The sequence below is a fragment of the Oncorhynchus tshawytscha genome, linkage group LG17 (assembly GCF_018296145.1).
Source record: "Oncorhynchus tshawytscha isolate Ot180627B linkage group LG17, Otsh_v2.0, whole genome shotgun sequence".
Classification (NCBI taxonomy): Eukaryota; Metazoa; Chordata; class Actinopteri; order Salmoniformes; family Salmonidae; genus Oncorhynchus; species Oncorhynchus tshawytscha.
Genome location: NC_056445.1, coordinates 12,998,445 through 13,022,538, shown reverse-complemented (window position 1 = coordinate 13,022,538; position 24,094 = coordinate 12,998,445). Strand labels below are relative to the sequence as shown.

Here is a 24,094-nt window from a genome sequence, read left to right as displayed (position 1 = left end):
TCCACCACCTACAAATGCAATGACATCACCTGGTTTCAATGATGTTTCTAGAGACAGTATCTCTCTCATCATCACTCAATACATAGGTTTACCTCCACTGTATTCACATACCTACCATACCATTGTCATTATACTTTGAAGCTATTTTATCGCCCACAGAAACCTCCTTTTACTCTCTGTTCCGGACGTTCTAGACGACCAATTCTCATAGCTTTTAGCCGTACCCTTATCCTACTCCTCCTCTGTTCCTCTGGTGATGTAGAGGTGAATCCAGGCCCTGCAGTGCCTGGCTCCACTCCTATTCCCCAGGCGCTCTCTTTTGATTACTTCTGTAACCGTAATAGCCTTGGTTTCATGTATGTTAACATGAGAAGCCACCTCCCTAAGTTTGTTTTATTCGCTGCTTTAGCACACTCTGCCAACCCAGATGTTCTAGCCGTGTCTGAATCCTGGCTTAGGAAGACCACCAAAAATTCTGAAATCTCCATCCCTTACTACAACATTTTCAGACAAGATAGAACGGCCAAAGGGGGCGGTGTTGCAATCTACTACAAAGATAGCCTGCAGAGTTCTGTCCTACTACTATCCAGGTCTGTACCCAAACAATTTGAACTTCTACTCTTAAAAATCCACCTCTCTAAAAACAAGTCTCTCACCATTGGCGCCTGCTATAGACCTCCCTCTGCCCCCAGCTGTGCTCTGGACACCATATGTGAACTGATGGCCCCCCCATCTATCTTCAGCGCTCGAGCTGCTAGGCGACCTAAACTGGAACATGCTTAACACCCCAGCCATCCTACAATCTAAGCTTGATGCCCTCAATCTCACACAAATTATCAATGAACCTACCAGGTACCATCCCAAAGCCGTAAACACGGGCACCCTCATAGATATCATCCTAACCAAATACATCTCTGCTGTTTTCTACCAAGATCTCAGCGATCACTGCCTCATTGCCTGCAACCTTAATGGGTCAGCGGTCAAACGACCTCCACTCATCACTGTCAAACGCTCCCTGAAACACTTCAGCAAGCAGGCCTTTCTAATCGACCTGGCCGGGGTATCCTGGAAGGATATTGATCTCATCCCGTCAGTAGAGGATGCCTGGTTATTTTTTTTAAATGCCTTTCTCACCATCTTAAATAAGCATGCCCCATTCAAGAAATTTAGAACCAGGAACAGATATAGCCCTTGGTTCTATCCAGACCTGACTGTCCTTAACCAACACAAAAACATCCTATGGCGTTCTGCATTAGCATTGAACAGCCCCCGTGATATGCAACTTTTCAGGGAAGCTAGAAACCAATATACACAGGCAGTTAGAAAAGCCAAGGCTAGCTTTTTCAGGCAGAAATTTGCTTCCTGCAACACAAACTCAAAAAAGTTCTGGGACACTGTAAAGTCCATGAAGAATAAGAACACCTCCTCCCAGCTGCCCACTGCACTCAGGATAGGAAACACTGTCACCACCGATAAATCCACTATAAGGGGCGGGGGCGTATGTCTTATGGCCAACGTGACATGGTGTGATGAAAGAAACATACAGGAACTCAAATCCTTCTGTTCACCTGATTTAGAATTCCTCACAATCAAATGTAGACCGCATTATCTACCAAGAGAATTCTCTTCGATTATAATCACAGCCGTATATATCCCCCCAAGCAGACACATCGATGGCTCTGAACGAACTTTATTTAACTCTCTGCAAACTGGAAACGATTTATCCGGAGGCTGCATTCATTGTAGCTGGGGATTTTAACAAGGCTAATCTGAAAACAAGACTCCCTAAATTTTATCAGCATATCGATTGCGCAACCAGGGGTGGAAAGACCCTGGATCATTGTTACTCTAACTTCCGCGACGCATATAAGGCCCTGCCCCGCCCCCTTTCGGAAAAGCTGACCACGACTCCATTTTGTTGATCCCTGCCTACAGACAGAAACTAAAACAAGAAGCTCCCACGCTGAGGTCTGTCCAACGCTGGTCCGACCAAGCTGACTCCACACTCCAAGACTGCTTCCATCACGTGGACTGGGAGATGTTTCGTATTGCGTCAGACAACAACATTGACGAATACGCTGATACGGTGTGCGAGTTCATTAGAACGTGCGTTGAAGATGTCGTTCCCATAGCAACAATTAAAACATTCCCTAACCAGAAACCGTGGATTGATGGCAGCATTCGTGTGAAACTGAAGGCACGAACCACTGCTTTTAATCAGGGCAAGGTGTCTGGTAACATGACTGAATACAAACAGTGCAGCTATTCCCTCCGCAAGGCTATCAAACAAGCTAAGCGCCAGTACAGAGACAAAGTAGAATCTCAATTCAACGGCTCAGACACAAGAGGTATGTGGCAGGGTCTACAGTCAATCACGGACTACAGGAAGAAACCCAGCCCAGTCACGGACCAGGATGTCTTGCTCCCAGGCAGACTAAATAACTTTTTTGCCCACTTTGAGGACAATACAGTGCCACTGACACGGCCTGCAACGGAAACATGCGGTCTCTCCTTCACTGCAGCCGAAGTGAGTAAGACATTTAAACGTGTTAACCCTCGCAAGGCTGCAGGCCCAGACGCCATCCCCAGCCGCGCCCTCAGAGCATGCGCAGACCAGCTGGCCGGTGTGTTTACGGACATATTCAATCAATCCCTATACCAGTCTGCTGTTCCCACATGCTTCAAGAGGGCCACCATTGTTCCTGTTCCCAAGAAAGCTAAGGTAACTGAGCTAAACGACTACCGCCCGTAGCACTCACATCTGTCATCATGAAGTGCTTTGAGAGACTAGTCAAGGACCATATCACCTCCACCCTACCTGACACCCTTGACCCACTCCAATTTGCTTACCGCCCAAATAGGTCCACAGACGATGCAATCTCAACCACACTGCACACTGCCCTAACCCATCTGGACAAGAGGAATACCTATGTGAGAATGCTGTTCATCGACTACAGCTCGGCATTCAACACCATAGTACCCTCCAAGCTCGTCATCAAGCTCGAGACCCTGGGTCTCGACCCCGCCCTGTGCAACTGGGTACTGGACTTCCTGACGGGCCGCCCCCAGGTGGTGAGGGTAGGCAACAACATCTCCTCCCCGCTGATCCTCAACACTGGGGCCCCACAAGGGTGCGTTCTGAGCCCTCTCCTGTACTCCCTGTTCACCCACGACTGCGCGGCCATGCACGCCTCCAACTCAATCATCAAGTTTGCGGACGACACAACAGTGGTAGGCTTGATTACCAACAACGACGAGACGGCCTACAGGGAGGAGGTGAGGGCCCTCGGAGTGTGGTGTCAGGAAAATAACCTCACACTCAACGTCAACAAAACTAAGGAGATGATTGTGGACTTCAGGAAACAGCAGAGGGAACTCCCCCATCCACATCGATGGAACAGTAGTGGAGAGGGTAGCAAGTTTTAAGTTCCTCGGCATACACATCACAGACAAACTGAATTGGTCCACTCACACAGACAGAATCGTGAGGAAGGCGCAGCAGCGCCTCTTCAACCTCAGGAGGCTAAAGAAATTCGGCTTGTCACCAAAAGCACTCACAAACTTCTACAGATGCACAATCGAGAGCATCCTGGCGGGCTGTATCACCGCCTGGTATGGCAACTGCACCGCCCTCAACCGTAAGGCTCTCCAGAGGGTAGTGAGGTCTGCACAACGCATCACCGGGGGCAAACTACCTGCCCTCCAGGACACCTACACCACCCGATGCTACAGGAAGGCCATAAAGATCATCAAGGACATCAACCACCCGAGCCACTGCCTGTTCACCCCGCTGCCATCCAGAAGGCGAGGTCAGTACAGGTGCATCAAAGCTGGGACCGAGAGACTGAAAAACAGCTTCTATCTCAAGGCCATCAGACTGTTAAACAGCCACCACTAACATTGAGTGGCTACTGCCAACACACTGTCAATGACACTGACTCTACTCCAGCCACTTTAATCATGGGAATTGATGGGAAATGATGTAAATATATCACTAGCCACTTTAAACAATGCTACCTTATATAATGTTACTTACCCTACATTGTTCATCTCATATGCATACGTTGATACTGTACTCTATGTCATCGACTGCATCCTTATGTAATACATGTATCACTAGCCACTTTAACTATGCCACTTGGTTTACATACTTATCTCATATGTATATACTGTACTCGATATCATCTACTGTATCTTGCCTATGCTGCTCTGTACCATCACTCATTCATATATCCTTATGTACATATTCTTTATCCCCTTACACTGTGTATGACAGTAGTTTTTTTTGGAATTGTTAGTTAGATTACTTGCTCGTTATTACTGCATTGTCGGAACTAGAAGCACAAGCATTTCGCTACACTCGCATTAACATCTGCTAACCATGTGTATGTGACAAATAAAATTTGATTTGATTTGATATAATTGAGAATTTCAATAAGCATTTTCTATGGCTGCCCATGCTTTCCACCTGGCTACCCCTACCTTGGTCAACAGCACTGCTCGCCCCACAGCAACTCTCCCAAGCCTTCCCCATTTCTCCTTCTCCCAAATCCAGTCAGCTGATGTTCTGAAAGACCTGCAAAACCTGGACCCCTACAAATCAGCCGGGCTAGACAATCTGGACCCTTTCTTTCTAAAATTATCTGCCGAAATTGTTGCAACCCCTATTACTAGCCTGTTCAACCTCTCTTTTGTGTCGTCTGAGATTCCCAAAGATTGGAAAGCAGCTGCGGTCATCCCCTTCTTCAAAGGGGGAGACACTCTTGACCCAAACTGCTACAGACCTATATCTATCCTACCCGGCCTTTCTAAGGTCATTTCGAATCCCACCATACCTTCTCCGCTATGCAGTCTGGTTTCAGAGCTGGTCATGGGTGCACCTCAGCCACGCTCAAGGTCCCAAACGATATCTTAACCGCCATCGATAAGAAAAAATACTGTGCAGCCGTATTCATTGACCTGGCCAAGGCTTTCGACTCTGTCAATCACCACGTCCTCATCGGCAGACTCGATAGCCTTGGTTTATCAAATGATTGCCTCGCCTGGTTCACCAACTACTTCTCTGATAGAGCTCAGTGTGTCAAATCGGAGGGCCTGTTGTCCGGGCCTCTGGCAGTCTATATGGGGGTGCCACAGGTTTCAATTCTTGGACTGACTCTCTTCTCTGTATACATCAATGATGTTGCTCTTGCTGCTGGTGAGTCTCTGATCCACCTCTACGCCGACGACACCATTCTGTATACTTCTGGCCCTTCTTTGGACACTGTGTTAACAACCCTCCAGACGAGCTTCAATGCCATACAACTCTCCTTCCGTGGCCTCCAATTGCTCTTAAATACAAGTAAAACTAAATGCATGCTCTTCAACCGATCGCTGCCCGCACCTGCCCGCCCGTCCAACATCACCACTCTTAGAATATGTGGACAACTACATATACCTAGGTGTCTGGTTAGACTGTAAACTCTCCAGACTCACATCAAACATCTCCAATCCAAAGTTAAATCTAGAATTGGCTTCCTATTTCGCAACAAAGCATCCTTCACTCATGCTGCCAAACATACCCTTGTAAAACTGACCATCCTACCGAACCTCGACTTCGGTGATGCCATTTACAAAATAGCCTCCAATACCCTACTCAATAAATTGGATGCAGTCTATCACAGTGCCATCCGTTTTGTCACCAAAGCCCCATATAATACCCACCACTGCGACCTGTACGCTCTCATTGGCTGGCCCTCGCTTCATACTCGTCGCCAAACACATTGGCTCCAGGTCATCTACAGACCCTGCTAGGTAAAGACCCCCCTTATCTCAGCTCGCTGGTGACAATAGCAGCACCCACCTGTAGCACGCGCTCCAGCAGGTATATCTCTCTGGTCACCCCCAAAACCAAATCTTCCTCTCCTTCCAGTTCTCTGCTGCCAATGACTGGAATGAACTACAAACATCTCTGAAACTGGAAACCCTTATCTCCCTCACTAGCTTTAAGCACCAGCTGTCAGAGCAGCTCACAGATTACTGCACCTGTACATAGCCCATCTATAATTTAGCCCAAACAACTACCTCTCCCCCTACTGTATTTATTTATTTATTTTGCTCCTTTGCACCCCATTATTTCTATCTCTACTTTGCACATTCTTCCACTGCAAATATATCATTCCAGTGTTTTACTTGCTATATTGTATTTAATTCGCCACCACAGCCTTTTTTTGCCTTTACCTCCCTTATCTCACCTCATTTGCTCACATTGTATATATACTTATTTTTCTACTGTATTATTGACTGTATGTTTGTTTATTCCATGTGTAACTCTGTGTTGTTGTATGTGTTGAACTGCTTTGCTTTATCTTGGCCAGGTCGCAGTTGTGAATGAGAACTTGTTCTCAACTTGCCTACCTGGTTAAATAAAGGTGAAATAAAAAAATGTCATATACCTTTGACTATTAGATGTTCTTATAGGCACTTTAGTATTGCCAGTGTAACAGTATAGCTTCTGTCCCTTTCCTCACCCCTACCTGGGCTCGAACCAGGAACGCATTGACAACAGCCACACTCAAAGCAGCGTTACCCATCGCTCCACAAAAGCCACAGCCCTTGCAGAGCAAGGGGATCAAGGTCTCAGAGCGAGTGACGTCACCTATTGAAACGCTATTAGCGCGCACCCCGCTAACTAGCTAGCCATTTCACATCGGTTACACCAGCCTAATCTCGGGAGTTGATAGGCTTGAAGTCATAAACAGCTCAATGCTTGAAGCACAGCGAAGAGCTGCTGACAAACGCACTAAAGTGCTGTTTGAATGAATGCTTACGAGCCTGCTGCTGCCTACCACGGCTCAGTTAGACTGCTCTATCAAATATCAAATCATAGACTTAATTATAACATAATAACACACAGAAATACGAGCCTTTGGTCATTAATATGGTCGAATCCGGAAACTATCATTTCGAAAACAAAACGTTTATTCTTTCAGTGAAATACGGAGCCGTTCCGTGTTTTATCTAACGGATGGCATAAACTCGTAATATCATCAACCATGTAGTTAACTAGTGATTATGTTAAGATTGATTTTTTTTTTAATAAGATACGTTTAATGCTAGCTAGCAACTTACCTTGGCTTCTTGCTGCCCCCGCGTAACAAGTAGTCAGCCTGCCACGCAGGCTCCTCGTGGAGTGCAATGTAAGGCAGGTGGTTAGAGTGTTGGACTAGTAACCGGAAGGTTGCAAGATCGAATCCCCGAGCTGACAAGGTAAAAATCTGTGTTCTGCCCCTGAACAAGGCAGTTAGCCCACCATTTCTAGGCCGTGTTCTTAACTGACTTGCCTAGTTAAATCAAGGTATAAAAAAAACGTCCACAATCGGTGTCCAAAAATGCCGATTACCGATTTTTATGTAAACTTGAAATCGGCCATTCCGATTAATCGGTCGACCTCTAGTACATACCCATGCCTCTCTGAAATCTGTTACTGTTCTCTCAGATAGTGCAAACTCATTGTCAAAGCAAAAACCACCTCAAATAGCCAGCAGCATACCACCCTGCATACCACTGTTGGCTTGCTTCTGAATCTAAGCAGTGTTGTTCCTGGTCAGTCCCTGGATGTGAGACCAGATGCTGCTGGAAGGGGTGTTGGAGGGCCAGTAGGATGCACTCTTTCATCTGGTCTAAAAAAAATATCCCAGTGCCCTGACACTGCCCTGTGTAGGGTGCCGTCTTTCGGATGGGACGTTAAACGGGTGTCCTGACTCTTTGAGGTCATTAAAGATCTCAAGGCACTTATCGTAAGAGTAGGGGTGTTAACCCTGGTGTCCTGGCTAAATTCCCAATCTGTCCCTCAAACCATCACGGTCACCTAATAATCCCCAGTTTACAATTGGCTCATACATCCCCTTCCTCTCCCCTGTAACTATTCCCCAGGTCGTTGCTGTAAATGAGAACGTGTTCTCAATCAACTTACCTGGTAAAATAACAGAAATAAAATAAATCACATTTTATTGTTCACATACTCATGATTAGTTAATGCGAGTGTAGCGAAATGCTTGTGCATCTAGTTCAGAGTATGCAGTAATATCTAACAAGCAAAAACCACCTCTGTGTGTCTGCAGTGCACTCTGTCAGTGAGTCAGCCAGCCATCTAGAGGTTGGGTTGTCTCTAACAGCACCGGGAGGACAGAGACAGAGAAGTAAAAAAACAACCACTTCCTCTTCTCCCGTGGCTATATCTCCCAGACCTCTTTATCTTGACCATATGTCTTTCACTGTCTCTCTCTTTCACTGTCTCTGCACAGTACTCTAGCATCCTTGGCCGCGAGAGCTAAAAGCTTTTCATGTCACCACTGTATGTCGTCAGGGATCATGCACTCATTTTGCTGGGCTTGTTTGAGAACAGGAGCGAGGGAATGTTTTCTCCCTGTCTCTTTACTCTCCTCCTCCCATTCCTTTAGATGAATAAGTTATGGACCTGTGCCCCTGTTACCAGTAGAGCACCGCTCAATGCTCCTACTGCATCATCATCAGTCCAGGGAATAGGAGGGAAACTTCCAGATGACATGTGTTTGGGTGGCGTCTCAAATGGCACCCTATTCCCTATGTAGTGCCCTCCTTTTGACCAGGACCAATAGGGATCTGGTCAAAAGTAGTGCTCTACATAGGGAATAGGGTGCCATTTGGTACGTGTAAATACTGATTCCCTCTCTGTGTTATTCCAACAATCTGGTGTTCTCACGTTTCCAATTCCCTTTGACGGAGATAGTGTGTACATAGCAGTGCAAAGCAAACGCTCTGGTCCCAAGCTTCTATTTGAACTGTGGGCAGCAAGGTGAGATATTAGAACTGTTGTACTGTGAAATATAGATCAATTAAATCCATATGCATTGCACCTAGTACAGGACTTTATTATTATGTATTTAAAGATAGCTGTCCAGTAAAGGTATTGGCTATGTTTTTATTTATCCTTTATTTAACTAGGCAAGTCAGATTCTTATTTACAATGACGGCCTAACCCAGGCCAAAACCCGGACGACGCTGGGCCAATTGTGCACCACCCTATAGGACTCCCAATCCCGGCCAGATGTGATACAGCCTAGATTCGAACCAGGGACTGTAGTGACGCCTCTCGCACTGAGATGCAGTGCCTTAGACCGCTGCGCCACTCAGGAGCCCTGTTGCTATAGCTCACTGGGCTCTACAGAAGACCGTGTGTGCCTGTGTTTGTAGAACATAAGTTATAAATGCATACTTTATTCCCCTGTGCTTGTATGACATTGGCTATTGGCTGTGTTTGAGGTTATGTCTTCTTTACCACTGAGCTCTCTGTCCCTACTCTCTGGCTGTGAATTTACTGTACTAAACCCATATTAGGAGCCCAGACATTCAGCCTGCAGCCTCTGCTATAGCCTAGTCTCAGAGCCAGCGAGAATACAGATTAGGGCCAGCGCCCTACTTTCCATTTTCCCTCTCTACCATCCATTAAACTGCATTTGTTTATGGCAATTAAGCCTCTGAAAAGAGGAAGGACTCAGAGGAACTGATGCTAAACAGCACAAACAATGGACTGGTTCAATTGAGCCCCCTGTTCTTTTAATGTCCCCTGTCCCTTTTAGCTTACTGTTGTAATGCCAAATGGACTCTTACCATGCAGTTGTTGTAGGCTTACAATACTGTCAGATGCTCTGTCTCATCCTCAAGGGGATATGCTTTTATTTATCATATACAGGCTAGGTTCTGGACATGATTTTGAGACTTCATAAAGGCCGTTGGTGTCTTTGTGTCACTGACTCATATTAACACTAGTAGTCAATCACCTCTTACTGTAATGAGGTCATGACCTATCCATGGCTCTCCTCTCCTGATAAAGACCTGAGTGTGTCTGTGATATGTTAATGACCCAGCCATTAATTGTGTCTCCCAGGTATATAAATGAAAGGTAAAGCTAAAGCTGGGACTTATTAACATAATGCTTTAATTAGATAAACACACAGGTAATTAGTGGCAGCAGGTAGCCTAGCAGTTAAGTGCATTGGGCCAGTAACCGAAAGATCGCTGGTTCGATTCCCTGAGCCGACTAGTTGAAAAATCAGTCGATGTGCCCTTGAGCAGAGCACTTAACCCTAATTGGTCCTGTAAAGTCACTTTGGATAAGAGTGTCTGCTAAATGTACATTTTGGTCCAAAAATCTACTGAAATGCTAAGAATCGCCGGTTAACAATTTATTGATGCTCATATTACATTATTTCTGCCTTCCGAAAATACCTAATATTTGGTGACAACAGTGTGGAGCCACATGTAACTGTTTTCACTGTCATTGATCTACAAGTCATTTGCAAGCCGAACAACCCCCAGGCAAAATCAGTAGCCTAGTCAAACTGCGCACGGTGCCCAGCTTCGCATGCTGACCAACGAGAGGTAGGCAGCCTGTTCCTGACCTTGCACGTCTGTGCGCCACCTTCAGCTTGCAAATGCTAAAATGGCTTGTGTCATCTTAGGCTTTATTAGTTGAGTGACAACCTATGTAATTTGCCAGTTTATCGTTATTTATTCGCTGTTTGAAATTGTGTGAAAGTAAACCGGAAACACAACTCTCATCTGGCTGTACCTGCTGAATGGGGCTTACAACAGATTTTATTTTGATTGTTCAGGTTCTCTATCGGCAATAGTTTTTTAAACAATCAGTGTATATTGTCATTTTTAGATATACAGGGTAAAGTTGATCATTTCATAACGAGGACAGCAATCACTTTTGCGAGGTGCACTTCATGGCCGTAAAGAAAGGAGAAGAGAAACTGATGCTATTGTGGACGTTAAACACGTCCACACACGCGCGCACACACACACACACACACACACACGCGTACACACACACACACACACACACACACACACACACACACACACGCGTCAGCTCATACAGATCCAGCTCAGAGAGGCCCAGATCCAGCTCAGAGAGGCCCAGCTCATGAGCTCCATCAACAGCAGGTTTTAATTTGGAATGGAAAATATTCATGCAGCAAATGTTAGTGCAGCAAACCATATCGAATCACATCGATTCTCTAATCAAACATGAAAGGTTCAAACTAAATGCATCATTTCTGCATCGTGTCAGTCCATGTATCTACAAGTGCATTCGGAAAGTATACAGACCCCTTGACTTTTTCCACATTTTGTTACGTTACAGCCTTATTCTAAAATTGACAAAATTGTTTCCCTCATCAATCTACACACAATACACACAATACCCCATAATGACAAAGCAAATGTGTTAAAAATAAGAAACTGAAATATCACATTTACTTAAGTATTCAGACCATTTACTCAACACTTTGTTGAAGAACCTTTGGCAGTGATTACAGCCTTGGGTCTTCTTGGGTTTGAAGCTACAAGCTTGGCACACCTGCATTTGGGTAGTTTCTCCCATTCTTCTCTGCAGATCCTCTCAAGCTCTGTCAGGTTGGATGGGGAGCGTTGCTGCACAGTTATTTTCAGGTCTCTCCGGAGATGTTAGATCGGGTTCAAGTCCAGGCTCTGGCTGGGCCACTCAAGGACAATCAGAGACTTGTCAAAGCCACTCCTCTGTGGTCTTGGCCATGTGCTAGGGTCGTCGTCCTGTTGGAAGGTGAACCTTCACCCCAGTCTGAGGTCCTGAGCGCTCTGGAGCAGGTTTTCATCAAGGATCTTTCTGTACTTTGCTCTGTTCAACTTTGCCTCGATCCTGACTAGTCTCCCAGTCGCTGCTGCTGAAAAACATCCCCACAGCATGATGCTGCCACCACCATGCTTCGCCGTAGTTTCCTACAGACATGACACTTGGCATTCAGGCCAAAGAGTTCAATCTTGGTTTCATCAGACCAGAGAATCTTGTTTCTCATGGTCCCGAGAGTCCTTTAGGCGCCTTTTGGCAAACTCCAAGCGGGCGGTAATTGAATTTACTGAGGGGCTTCCATCTGGCCACTCTACCATAAAGGTCTGATTTTGGTGGAGTGCTGCAGAGATGGTTGTCCTTCTGGAAAGCTGCACATACCTATTGATTGGTCAACTCCCTCTTGCAAAAATGTACATAATTTGTATCCTTTTGGGTTGCTGCAGTTTAGTGTTTTGGCACTTTGCCCACCGAGAGGGCTGTAAGAGAACTCAATCAGTCACCAAAGATATGGGATAAAAGACAGGAATCCAGTTGCACCATTCCTGTTAGACATTGAAGAGTAGGAATATGAAAATAAATAGTTAAAATGTAAAAGGCTATAAAGCAAGAATTCTTAAATGTGCTCAACCAAGCAGTTGATATGTCAGTAAAATGTATGATGGATTAATATTTTTTTAAATTAAAAATACTTGGTGAAAAATATAATTAAATTGTTGTCAACTCATTATATAAGGCAGCATAAATTGGTGTTAAACCACATTTCATGACCCATGGGGTCAATTAATCAATATTCAGACTTAAGGTTCCCTATACAATTATCTATATAATAGTAATTGAAAACTGCACTTAATTTTCTCAAAATGTAGTCTGAATATGTGGAAAACATGGTGGAAGAACCTGGATCATTTGACATTTAAGAACCATTTTGAGGGACATTGCACACTATAAACCACCTGAAAACGCATTAATTTCAATGTAATTGAATTTTCATGTTTGGACTGACGGAATTACCATAACATCAGTCCTCATTTAACAATGCTTAACCTACATATAAAAAGCCATCCAAGGAAACCTAAATTAATTTTAGAAATATTGTTTAGATGATTAAAAATGCTATGCAAATGACCATTCTATTATGGCATTGCTAGTAATAACCTCTTGACTTCTCAACCGTCTGGTAGAACTCTGTAATTACCAGAATACACATAAAGTTGTAAAAATAACTATTGGGAGTTGTTATTTCAGTTATAGGAATGCTTACTTTATCAACAATATGTTTTTCAAGAAGAGAGTTCAAAGGATTAAGATTAGCAATAATGACTGTATAAAATATTGAGCTATATTGTATGCTCACAAAACTGGGAAATTATATTATTTTATACTAATACAATTTTTCAGAGAAAGAGATTTTGTTTAACAAGTCAAATGTTTTTCTTTTCTTTTCAAAGGTAGGGATCGAAATTATTGACAACCCTGAAGATTCTTGGAAATAAAGTAGTCCATTTATTTTGTAGTATTTGGTCCCATGTTTCTAGCATGCAATGATTACATCAAGCTTGTGACCCTACAAACTTGTTGGATGCATTTGCAGTTTGTTTTGGTTGTTTCAGATTATTTTGTGCCCATTAGAAATGAATGGAAAATAATGTATTGTGTCATTTTGGAGTCACTTTTATTGTAAATAAAAATGTAATATGTTTCTAAACACTTCTACATTCATGTGGATTTGACCATGATTACAGATAATCCTGAATGATATGTGAATAATGATGAGTGAGAAAGTTACAGAGGGTCCAAGATCATACCCCCAAGACATGCTAACCTCTTGGGAGTATGATCTTTGACCCTCTGTAACTCTTACAGATATCTTAGTGATCTACTGAAATCTATCATGTTCAAACATATCCTTCATGTCAATTATCTTTTTTTTTTTTAAAGAAAGAATGTCGGTCTTTTTTTGAGGAACAGAAAGAATGTCGGTCTTTTTTTGAGGAACAGAAAGAATGTCGGTCTTTTTTTGAGGAACAGAAAGAGAGCTGTAAAATAGAGACTTTCACAAGCTGTTTAACATACACTATGACTGTACTGTACGGATACAGTTCTGCTGCTCCTCAGATGTTCACAGACGTTAACTGTGACAGAGAACACACTGCAGCCCTCCACTAATTTCTTCATTGACTGTGGGACATGTTATACTTTATTTACTTTTGGAACCAAACTAACCATTAGATAATGACTTTGTAACCTTTTAAGTACCATTCAACTTGAGCTGTTAGTCACCAAGGAGAAAGGCATCTGAAAGAAATAAAGTTGAAGAAGAAAGGCGGCTCCATACTGTTTGCAGCACTCCGACGGGTGTTACTGTATCAAACCAACATTCTACAGATTTCAACCGGATCCGAACAATCATCTCAGTAAGATTTGACTGTTGTTGGTAGAGATGAGAGCCATGTTTTCCCTGTTCCTGTTGATTCAGAGTGTTAGTGGATGGATGCATCCTAAATGCCACGTTTATAACACTGGGGAATACTTTCCCACCTGGAACTACTGTCCTTTGGCAGAACAGTACACTGCTGCCTGTCGAGATGTCACAGCCATCGAGGAGGATCTGCTTGGACTTCCCTCTAATATCAATACCCTCTGCATATCTATGAAACGTGGGGGAAATAGTTCCATGTCTCTGGGCTTTTTCGCTCGTTTTCAGTATTTGGAGTATCTGTTCATTGGAGGCTGTTTTCCTCAAATCCTTCCAGCTGGGAATAGCCAGGGCCTTCAAAATCTGCAGCATATGCACATTAATGGATTGGTCACTGGGTGCTGTGATTGTCATATTGGGCCTAACACATTCAGAGATCTAGTCAAGCTAAGTAATTTGACCATATTTGGTTATAGGCTATCAGCAATGGCACCAGATGTTTTCCATTACATACCTCAATTACAAAGTGTCTATATTCATGAACCCTGTGTAGAGAATTTGTCAGAAATACTATGCAGAATAGTTCATATAATTTCACTTACAAAGTTAAATGTACATGCACCAAATATACAATCGTTAAACCAATCAAACTGCTCCATCTTAAAAGCTACCGAAAGCAATCTAACAAGCGTCAATTTAGATTTCGGTCAAATAAACCATATAGAGGAAGGTGCACTGGCCTGTCTCCAGAACCTGACACGTTTTTCTGGGGGCCTAAACCAGGATGTCCTACTGCGCCTTCCCCTGTCTGGCATTAAGCAAATCCAGGTCTTGTATTCCTATGGTAGGAATAGCATTGATTTTGAAAGTATCTGTAATGTAGTGTTTTTGCTTTCAATCAAGGAAATACATTTTGCCAATGTCAATACAAGCAGCCTCTCCATGTCTAGTGTTGAATTGTGCATCGGGCTGGAATATATGGGTTTTGATGGACCTGGACCCTTCCATTCTTCTCCCCATTTGAAATTGAATTTTATTTCCAGTCTCAAAAACCTTAAAATGTTATATGTATCTGGCCAGACAGAAAACAGTCTTGACCTCTGCTCATTCCGAAAACAACCAATCACATGGTTAACAGAACTCACTTTCATGTCGAGCAATGTACAAACGCTTTTTGCAAAACGGTTCAGCTGTCTTGAGAACCTGCGGTCTCTAGATTTGTCATGTAGTTTCATTTCAAACATTGAAGACTTTGCTTTCTTCGGATTGGCAAATCTGGAGTCCTTACACATGACACAAAATAGTATAACCCAGTTATATGCAAACACGTTTATTGGTTTACATAGTTTGACATTGTTAGACCTCAGGGAAAATCCACAGATCTACAATATTGAAACAATGTCTTTCGCAAAACTTACGTGTCTAAGACAAGTGTTTCTGGGGTACTTGAACTATCCACCAAGAGAACCCGTGATAAAGCTGAATCTGACACTTGTATTCGGTGACGTTCTGAGTCACCTGACTCATCTGCACATTAGTTCAGGTATTAGGCCAATGCAGTTGATTATTGGCAGTAACATCACATCTAAACAGAACCTGAGTCTCCAACTCAAAGGCCAGACAGTGTCATTTGAAGACTGTGACAGACCCTTCTTTCAGTCTGTAACCCATCTTCATGCTGATGCTGAAGAATTCCTTTGTGGATCTGAATTCATGGGAAAGTACTTCAGGTCTGTGGAGACATTTGTGTACAGATCAAAGCTTTCAGCTAAAAGTGTGGACTTAACATCAATGAATCAGCTCATTCACCTGAGGAAACTGACTCTAGTACAGGTGGATCTTTTAATACAGCGTTCTGCCGACATCATTTTTCACAACCTGACCAAACTGGAGGTTCTGAAACTTTCAAACTGCAGGATTGACTCTTTGGAGGGGGGTTTAACTAAAGACTTTAAATCCTTGAAAACCTTATATTTGCGTATCGAGAACATTTATAATGTAATCTACAGCTTTACTGAACATCTCTCTAGCCTAAAGTATTTGATACTTGATACATTACAGATGTTTTGCAGTTGTGACAATGCTTGGCTCATTGCATGGGCAAAGGGGTACAGGCCGGTTGAAGTGATCATGCTTAATCACGAAGTTATGTATAATTTAGAGGACTTGATATGCTTGTCAGACAATGGACTAGACACACCTAACTTTGTCAAGTACACAGAAGCCAACTGCACAACAGAGGTGGGCTTTGTGCTCTTTGCTGCGACTGGCCTGGGAGTCATCTTCTTCATGCTTGTGGTGCTGGTCCATAATCTGACCGGTCCTTACCTCCTCCCCCTCTACTACATCATCCTTGGCTGGCTGTCAGAGGCGATGCGATCAAACACCAGGGGGCGCTACCACTACGATGCGTTTGTCTCCTACAGCGGGAAGGACGAGCGCTGGTTGGTGGAGGAGCTACTACCCAACCTGGAGAAGAGGGGTCCCCCTTTCCTACGCCTCTGTCTGCACAGCAGGGACTTCCAGCTGGGGAAGGACATTGTGGAGAACATCACAGACAGCCTCTACCGGAGCCGTCGCACACTCTGCCTGGTCAGTCGGCACTACCTGCACAGTAACTGGTGCTCCCTGGAGATGAAGCTGGCCACCTCCAGACTGCAGGTGGAACAAAGGGACATCCTCCTCCTGGTCTTCCTGGAGAAGATCCCCCCTCGCAGGCTGTCTGCCCACCACAGGCTGGCTCGCCTGGTGAAGACCAGGACCTATCTGGACTGGCCCCAGGACCCCCATCAGCACCAGGCATTCTGGGACAGACTGTGGGCTAAACTGAAACCTCCAACTGAAGCCTGAGATCAGAGGTTTATGTAGAACCTTGTGTTAATGCTGAGACAAATAATGTTAGCAGATTTGTTGAGGTATTGCATTTGCAGTTAAAAGTCCTCTGTACTAAGAGCCTCCTGAGTGGCGCTGCGGTCTAAGGCGTGCATCGCATTGCTTGAGGTGTCACTACAGACCCGGTTTCGATCCCAGGCTGTTTCACAGCCTGCCGTGACCGGGAGACCCATGAGGTGGCGCACAATTGGCCCAGCGTCGTCCAGGTTAGGGGAGGGTTTGGCCCATCTCGCTCTAGTGACTCCTTGTGGTGGGCCGAGCGCCTGCAAGCTGACTCCTTGGGGCGGGCAGGCACCTGCATCTCGGTCGCCAGCTAGACTGTGTTTCCTTCTTCCGCGTCAAAAAGCAGTGTGGCTTGGCAAGATCGTGTTTCAGAGGACGGATGGCTCTCGACCTTCGCCTCTCCTGAGTTCGTAGCTTTGGGACAAGACTGTAGCTACCAATTGGGGAGAAAAAGTTTTTAAAAATGATTTAATAATCCTCGGTACAAAACGTCTACCAGTATTTGAGGCTTGTTTAGACAATTCTGATTCCTTAAATTAAATAAGCCTGTTTTATTTTTTTCTCTCCAAATTCAACACCTTATCACTAACACATATGTTTGTTTGTGTCTTTGTTGCTTAGAGGACCTGAAAATGGCTCCATCACTGTTTTTATACTATTTGTGTTGTATATCAGGGTAAAAACCAATGTGGCCATCTGCTGTATGCTGCTTTGAATGACAATGCATGAATGACCATGAACAATTTATTTTAATTTCAACATAGATCAGAGGTTTGTACATACTTTTAGTTGTTAGTTGTTAGTTGTTTAACACATTTTTTATCTGTATATGGTCTGCCATATTTGTCAGGTTAACAATTCTTAACTCATGGGTGTGGGGAGGTGACTCCCTTTCTGGACAATTGTTATTTCTGCGCTATATTTGTGAGTTGGCGGGAACCTTGTTTTATTGATTTATTTGATTATTGATAACTGTTAACATTTAAGTACCTTACCATGATTGTTTTCAATTAAAATGGTCAAAAAGAAACAAAAATGGTGTTTTAGCAAATAGCAATTTCTCAAGCAAGAATTAGTGACGTCGCCAGGCATGCAAAATTCCATCCCATCAAAACAGGCTGAAATTTCAGGCAATCTTTTCAAACAGCTCTTACACTAATAGGGCATTATCATCACTTTCACAAATTCACAGTATTATTCCAACCTCATTGTGTGTAAATATATATAAAACACAGGAAAAACTCGCTTTTGACTGCGTTGGGCCTTTTCCCCTGACTGCGTTGGGCCAATTCCCCTGCCTTAGCATAAGCAGAAGGAGTTATCTATATTTTCAACGACCACAGAGAACTGTCCTCTTATCAGACCAGTTTTCAGCAGCTTGCCTAGACCAGCAATGCACCGGCTATGGTAGGCCACAGAATAGGCCTGTTATGGCTGTCTAGCCTCCATTATTATGGTGTCTGATGGAGAGTACAGCCTTATCAGTATAAGCCACAGAGAAGCATCATCCCTCAAGCTAGAGGTCAGGTCTTCCCCGGGAGTAACCTTGGCTAAGACCTGAATAATTTATGTTAGCTCCTTGAGGCTTGAGCTCTGTGGGCAAACACAAGTAATAGACTCGGGTTCATACCCAGTTGGTCACAGAAGCATCTCTCTAGCCACAAGTTAAGCCCTCCCCAGGTCTTCCTAGTGGTCGTCCAGGGTGAAAGTTGCAGACGGGCCAGGGGGTCCTGTTCTTTATCAAGGTGACTATGGACTCCATAGAGAGAAGGGGGAGACACACACATGACATTGTCACAGGGAAAGCCAGGGAGATAAGACTGGAAAGCTGTTCATGTCGGCGCTGCCTAGGTTGGTGGGTAGATTTACAGAGGGGAGGGCGCGGCAGACGAATCTCAGGATTTCTGCTACGTTTTCCGCCACACAATTTACATCCGTCGTACTGTACATTCCTATAGAGTCGACCAGATACCTGTCAGTGAGTAAAGTATGATATCGACCCAGAGTGGAGTCTGTCGGCGAGCCAGATTTTTTTCATGAAGGTAACGCAAAGTAACATAAATAGGAATATAACGTGTTACTTAAATGTAATGATTAATATGTACTTTTTCAAGTAACTAATCCCAACACTCTGGTGGTAACTAGCGGGAAATATATTACTTTTTCAAGTAACTAATCCCAACACTGGTGGTCACTATCGGGCATAGCCACAGTCATAAAATCTGATTTTGAACCTAACCTTAACCACACTGCTAACTTTATGCCCAACCTTAAAAGAAAAGCTCATTTTGGTTTTCAAACACGTTTTACTATATAGCCAATTTTGACTTTGCGGCTGGCCCATTTAACGGAAAACGCTCAGCTGGGCCTCCAGGAGAAGATTCATCCCTATAAACATCAACCTGCATAAAGGCATATGCTACAGGGCTCTGGAGAAGACTACAGTAGCATATAATGGTGACATACTTGAAGTGAAATCCCAAATTCAAGGACATTAGGAAATGGCGGCACTCCAAAATGGTCAAGAAGACTTAGTGACGGGAGGACACATTGCTCTGTCTCCTCCCTTTCCAATGTGGTTTGTGTGTATGGGTATGTGCGTGTGGCATTATAGCTGTGATGTTCATTGCTAAGATCATTTCCAAGAACTTCCTCTATTTACAGACGCCTGATGAGCTTTCCTGTAACCCATATTTATACCAAATAAATCATTTTAAAAAGTTCAATGTAAGTGTGTTCTGTATTGAAAATAAGATATCTGAACAACTCTCCTACTTGCTTATACTAGTACAACAAAAATACACTTTGTCATACATGATCTCAAAAGGTAGCCTGAACATGTGTGAAACATGGAGGAAAAACCTGCGTCATTAGAAATGTAACAACTATTTTGGGGACGTTGCGCGATACAGCACCGAAAAATGCACCGATTTGGACACAAAATTACCATGATTTGTTCAAATTTGACATCTATCCTTATTAACATATAAATATATCTACTGTATAAAAGCAATTCAAGCAGATCTAAATTAATGTATATAATATTCTTGTAAAAATGATATGCAAATTACTATTCTAATATGACATTGCTAGTATGACCCTCTTGAGATCTCAACCGCTGGGTAGAGAAATTGTAATTTCCCAAAATAACATCTAGTTGTAAAAAAAAAAAACAGCTAGATGTTATTATTTGAGTCGTTCGTACTTGGAATTTAAAGTGACATATTTTTTTCAAGAAGAGACGGTTAAATGGTTAAGACTGGTTTGTATTACCTACAGCCCATTTCTTGTGAGAGGGAGCTGGAGCCCAGTGCCTTTTACAGTAGGTACTGTACAGTGCCTTTTACAGGAGGTAGTAGGTACTCTACAGTGCCTTTTACAGGGGTTAGTAGGTAGTGTACAGTGCCTTTTACAGGAGGTAGTAGGTAGTGTACAGTGCCTTTTACAGGAGGTAGTAGGTAGTGTACAGTGCCTTTTACTGGAGGTAGTAGGTAGTGTACAATGCCTTTTACTGGAGGTAGTAGGTAGTGTACAGTGCATTTTACAGGAGGTAGTAGGTAGTGCACAGTGCCTTTTACAGGAGGTAGTAGGTACTGTACAGTGCCTTTTACTGGAGGTAGTAGGTAGTGTACAGTGCCTTTTACTGGAGGTAGTAGGTACTCTACAGTGCCTTTTACAGGAGGTAGTAGGTAGTGTACAGTGCCTTTTACAGGAGGTAGTAGGTAGTGTACAGTGCCTTTTACTGGAGGTAGTAGGTAGTGTACAATGCCTTTTACTGGAGGTAGTAGGTAGTGTACAGTGCATTTTACAGGAGGTAGTAGGTAGTGCACAGTGCCTTTTACAGGAGGTAGTAGGTACTGTACAGTGCCTTTTACAGGAGGTAGTAGGTAGTGCACAGTGCCTTTTACAGGAGGTAGTAGGTAGTGCACAGTGCCTTTTACAGGAGGTAGTAGGTATTGCACAGTGCCTTTTACAGGAGGTAGTAGGTACTGTACAGTGCCTTTTACAGGAGGTAGTAGGTAGTGCACAGTGCCTTTTACAGGAGGTAGTAGGTAGTGCACAGTGCCTTTTACAGGAGGTAGTAGGTAGTGCACAGTGCCTTTTACAGGAGGTAGTAGGTAGTGTACAGTGCCTTTTACAGGAGGTAGTAGGTAGTGCACAGTGCCTTTTACAGGAGGTAGTAGGTAGTGCACAGCACCTTTTACAGGAGGTAGTAGGTAGTGCACAGTGCCTTTTACAGGAGGTAGTAGGTAGTGCACAGTGCCTTTTACAGGAGGTAGTAGGTAGTGCACAGTGCCTTTTACAGGAGGTAGTAGGTAGTGTACAGTGCCTTTTACAGGAGGTAGTAGGTAGTGCACAGTGCCTTTTACAGGAGGTAGTAGGTAGTGCACAGCACCTTTTACAGGAGGTAGTGGGTAGTGCACAGTGCCTTTTACAGTAGGTAGTAGGTAGTGCACAGTGCCTTTTACATGAGGTAGTAGGTAGTGCACAGCACCTTTTACAGGAGGTAGTGGGTAGTGTACAGTGCCTTTTACTGGAGGTAGTAGGTACTCTACAGTACTGTTAAGACTAACAGAGAGAGGCCGTAAGCATGCTGCACTTACACTACTAAGTATCTTATTGCTCTTTAGGGGTTAGGCCCAGGTTCTTCTCTATAACTATATTTAAGCAATAAGACATGAAGTGGTGTGGTGTATGGCCAATATACCATGGCTAAGGGCTGTTCATAAGCACGACACATCGCGTCATACCTGTGGTATACGGTCTGATATACTACAGCTGTCAGCGAATCAGCATTCAGGGCTCGAACCACCCAGTTTATAAAATGCTATATGAGTGGATTGATTGATCAAGTATTTGTAAATCATGTTTTATCAGCTGATCCATTGACTGATTTCCCCCTCATTGTCCCCCTGTCCTTCAGCATCACCTCCTACCAGACCTTGCCCCGCAACATGCCCAGCCACCGTGCCCAGATCGTTCCCCGCTACCCCGAGGGCTACCGTACCCTCCCCAGGAACATGCTGTCCCGACCTGAGAGCATCTGCAGCGTGGCCGGCTCCGTCTACGACCGTGCCCTGGCTCCCACATCCAACGCAGGTGATGGGTCTTAAACTTTACTGTTGTACTTGGCTGTGCCCCATTCTCTATGTAGTGCACTACTTTTGACCAGGGACTATAGGGGATAAGGTGCCTCAATCTTGAGGTTGTACGGTTTCACTTGTAATGACTGTGATATATTGTGTTGATATATATTTGTTTTAACCTAGTTAAAGTCTGTGTGGATAAGAGCCTCTGCAAAATGACTCAAATGTAAAACTGTAAATGCAGACAAGAGGCGCTCCATGAGGGACGACACCATGTGGCAGCTGTATGAGTGGCAGCAGAGGCAGGCCTTCTCCAGGCAGGGCCCACCACCACCAGGCAACTACGGGACCCTACCCAGCCCCAAGACCATGGGGAACATCTCTGAGCACCAGGGGGTGGCCCCCTCCATCCCCACATCCCCCTCCCATGGATCCCTGGCCCTCTACCATACCTTCTCCCCCCCGGGCCAGCACCGCAGAGACAACCCACCAGGGTCGACCAGGTCCGAGGTGTCCTCACCCATCTTCAGAGGGGACCAGACTATGACTATAGACTGCAGGCACAGGACTCACCTCACCAAGGTAACAGACAGGGAATGGACCACAATCATCTAAGCCAGTCTTACACATCAAAATAATCACCAGGGGTTTCAAGCATACAGAAATGACTGGAATTGCTCTGCATTGAGCAGTAGTTATTTTATTTATTAATAGAGCATTAATTTTAGTTGTCGGCCAGTTGAAATCAGTACATGTAACAGAGCATCCTGTCTCTCTCTCTCTCACAGTATAACTACCCACCTGACCGCCGGTCCATGCCAGCAGGCATCCCAGTGCAGACCATTACCCCACAGTCACTCCAGGGCAAGACGGTGAGTCACGTATCTCTCTCTGACCTCCTTCACCTCTTCTCTGCTTTCTTGTTCTCCTCTCTACTGTCCTCTTTTCTCTCAACAACAATGCACTGTGAGTGATAGTTATGCTATTGGTATGATTTCAATGGGACGCAAAGACAAATCTGTTTTTGTGACAGGAATAAAAACAAGCACACAAGCTATCAGGTATTACTGTCGTTCTGTCCTGCTACAATGGATAGCCTGTATGTGTACTGTATTTCTGTCAGAGTGTGTGCCTCGTTACATTCTCTGTCTCTTCTGTCTTTTATTGCAAGCATTTGTTATTTCTGTCAGTAGCAGACACAATTTGATTAAAATAATGGCATTGTCTTGGTGATGATACGGAAAGCGAGAGAGACAGTGGCACCAACGAAATTGCCTTTGGCTGTGTCCTCTCAAATTGAGTAGACTAGAATCAGCCAGAGAGATTGACATTCTCCACAGTTCATTTTGTAACTCTCTGAATATTATTGTGATTGTGCAACTCCAGTGGAATGCGCACAGAGCGGCGGCTTCAGAATGCAGTTGATGAGAAATATTTGTAATAAGTGATTTGAAATGATCGCTTTTACTGTTACTGAATATATTCTCTCACTTTTCATCTCCATTTGATGGAAAGTTACTCCGTTTGGAGTCAGGAGACCGAGGGAGTTTATTTCAGACAGAAGGTGTAAGTCCTATAGCCCAGCCCCAGCACAGGCCAAGACCCAAAACCAGTGTTTCCAAAGGCATCTTGTGCCTAAAGACTTGTCAGAGTCCTGGTTAGAAACATAGGTTAGGGCAGGGATTACAAAAGCTATCGCTAATTTTCCTCAATTTAAAACCATCGCCAAATGGAAAATCAAGAGAGGTTTGGTTAATGTATTTGTTCATTGATGGACCACTGGATGAATTGACTGTCTCGTTATCTCCTCTGTGTCTATGGTTAATGTATTTGTTCATTGATGGACCACTGGATGAATTGACTGTCTCGTTATCTCCTCTGTGTCTATGCTGCGTTGTGCAGCCAGAGGAGCTGACCCTGCTGCTAATAAAGCTGCGTCGGCAGCAGGCTGAGCTCAACAGCATCCGGGAGCACACTGTGGCTCAGCTAATGATCCTTAGCATGGAGGGGCCCAACGCCAAGGTTAGCACCAGGAGGGTGCACATACACAGCATGTCATTG

The 24,094-nt window shown here is 44.1% G+C and overlaps 2 protein-coding genes across 2 annotated transcripts in view; both read left to right on the top strand.

The window, feature by feature from the left end:
- The window catches only part of LOC112236830 (pleckstrin homology domain-containing family A member 5), a 199,263-nt gene that overhangs the window by 155,025 nt on the left and 20,144 nt on the right, over nucleotides 1-24,094 (top strand). The window contains 4 exon segments of the mRNA XM_042300200.1: nucleotides 21,871-22,046; nucleotides 22,278-22,615; nucleotides 22,822-22,905; nucleotides 23,936-24,055. Coding sequence (XP_042156134.1) covers nucleotides 21,871-22,046; nucleotides 22,278-22,615; nucleotides 22,822-22,905; nucleotides 23,936-24,055 — 718 coding nt within the window.
- On the top strand, nucleotides 13,494-19,672 carry LOC121839773 (toll-like receptor 13). Its single transcript, XM_042300201.1, has one exon. The coding sequence runs from the start codon at nucleotides 14,076-14,078 to the stop codon at nucleotides 16,899-16,901; it is 2,826 nt and encodes a 941-aa protein (XP_042156135.1). The 5' UTR covers nucleotides 13,494-14,075; the 3' UTR covers nucleotides 16,902-19,672.

What these genes read in the sequence shown, in the direction of transcription:
- LOC121839773 (XM_042300201.1), top strand. Translation starts at nt 14,076, where the DNA reads ATGAGAGCCATGTTTTCCCTGTTCCTGTTGATTCAGAGTGTTAGTGGA.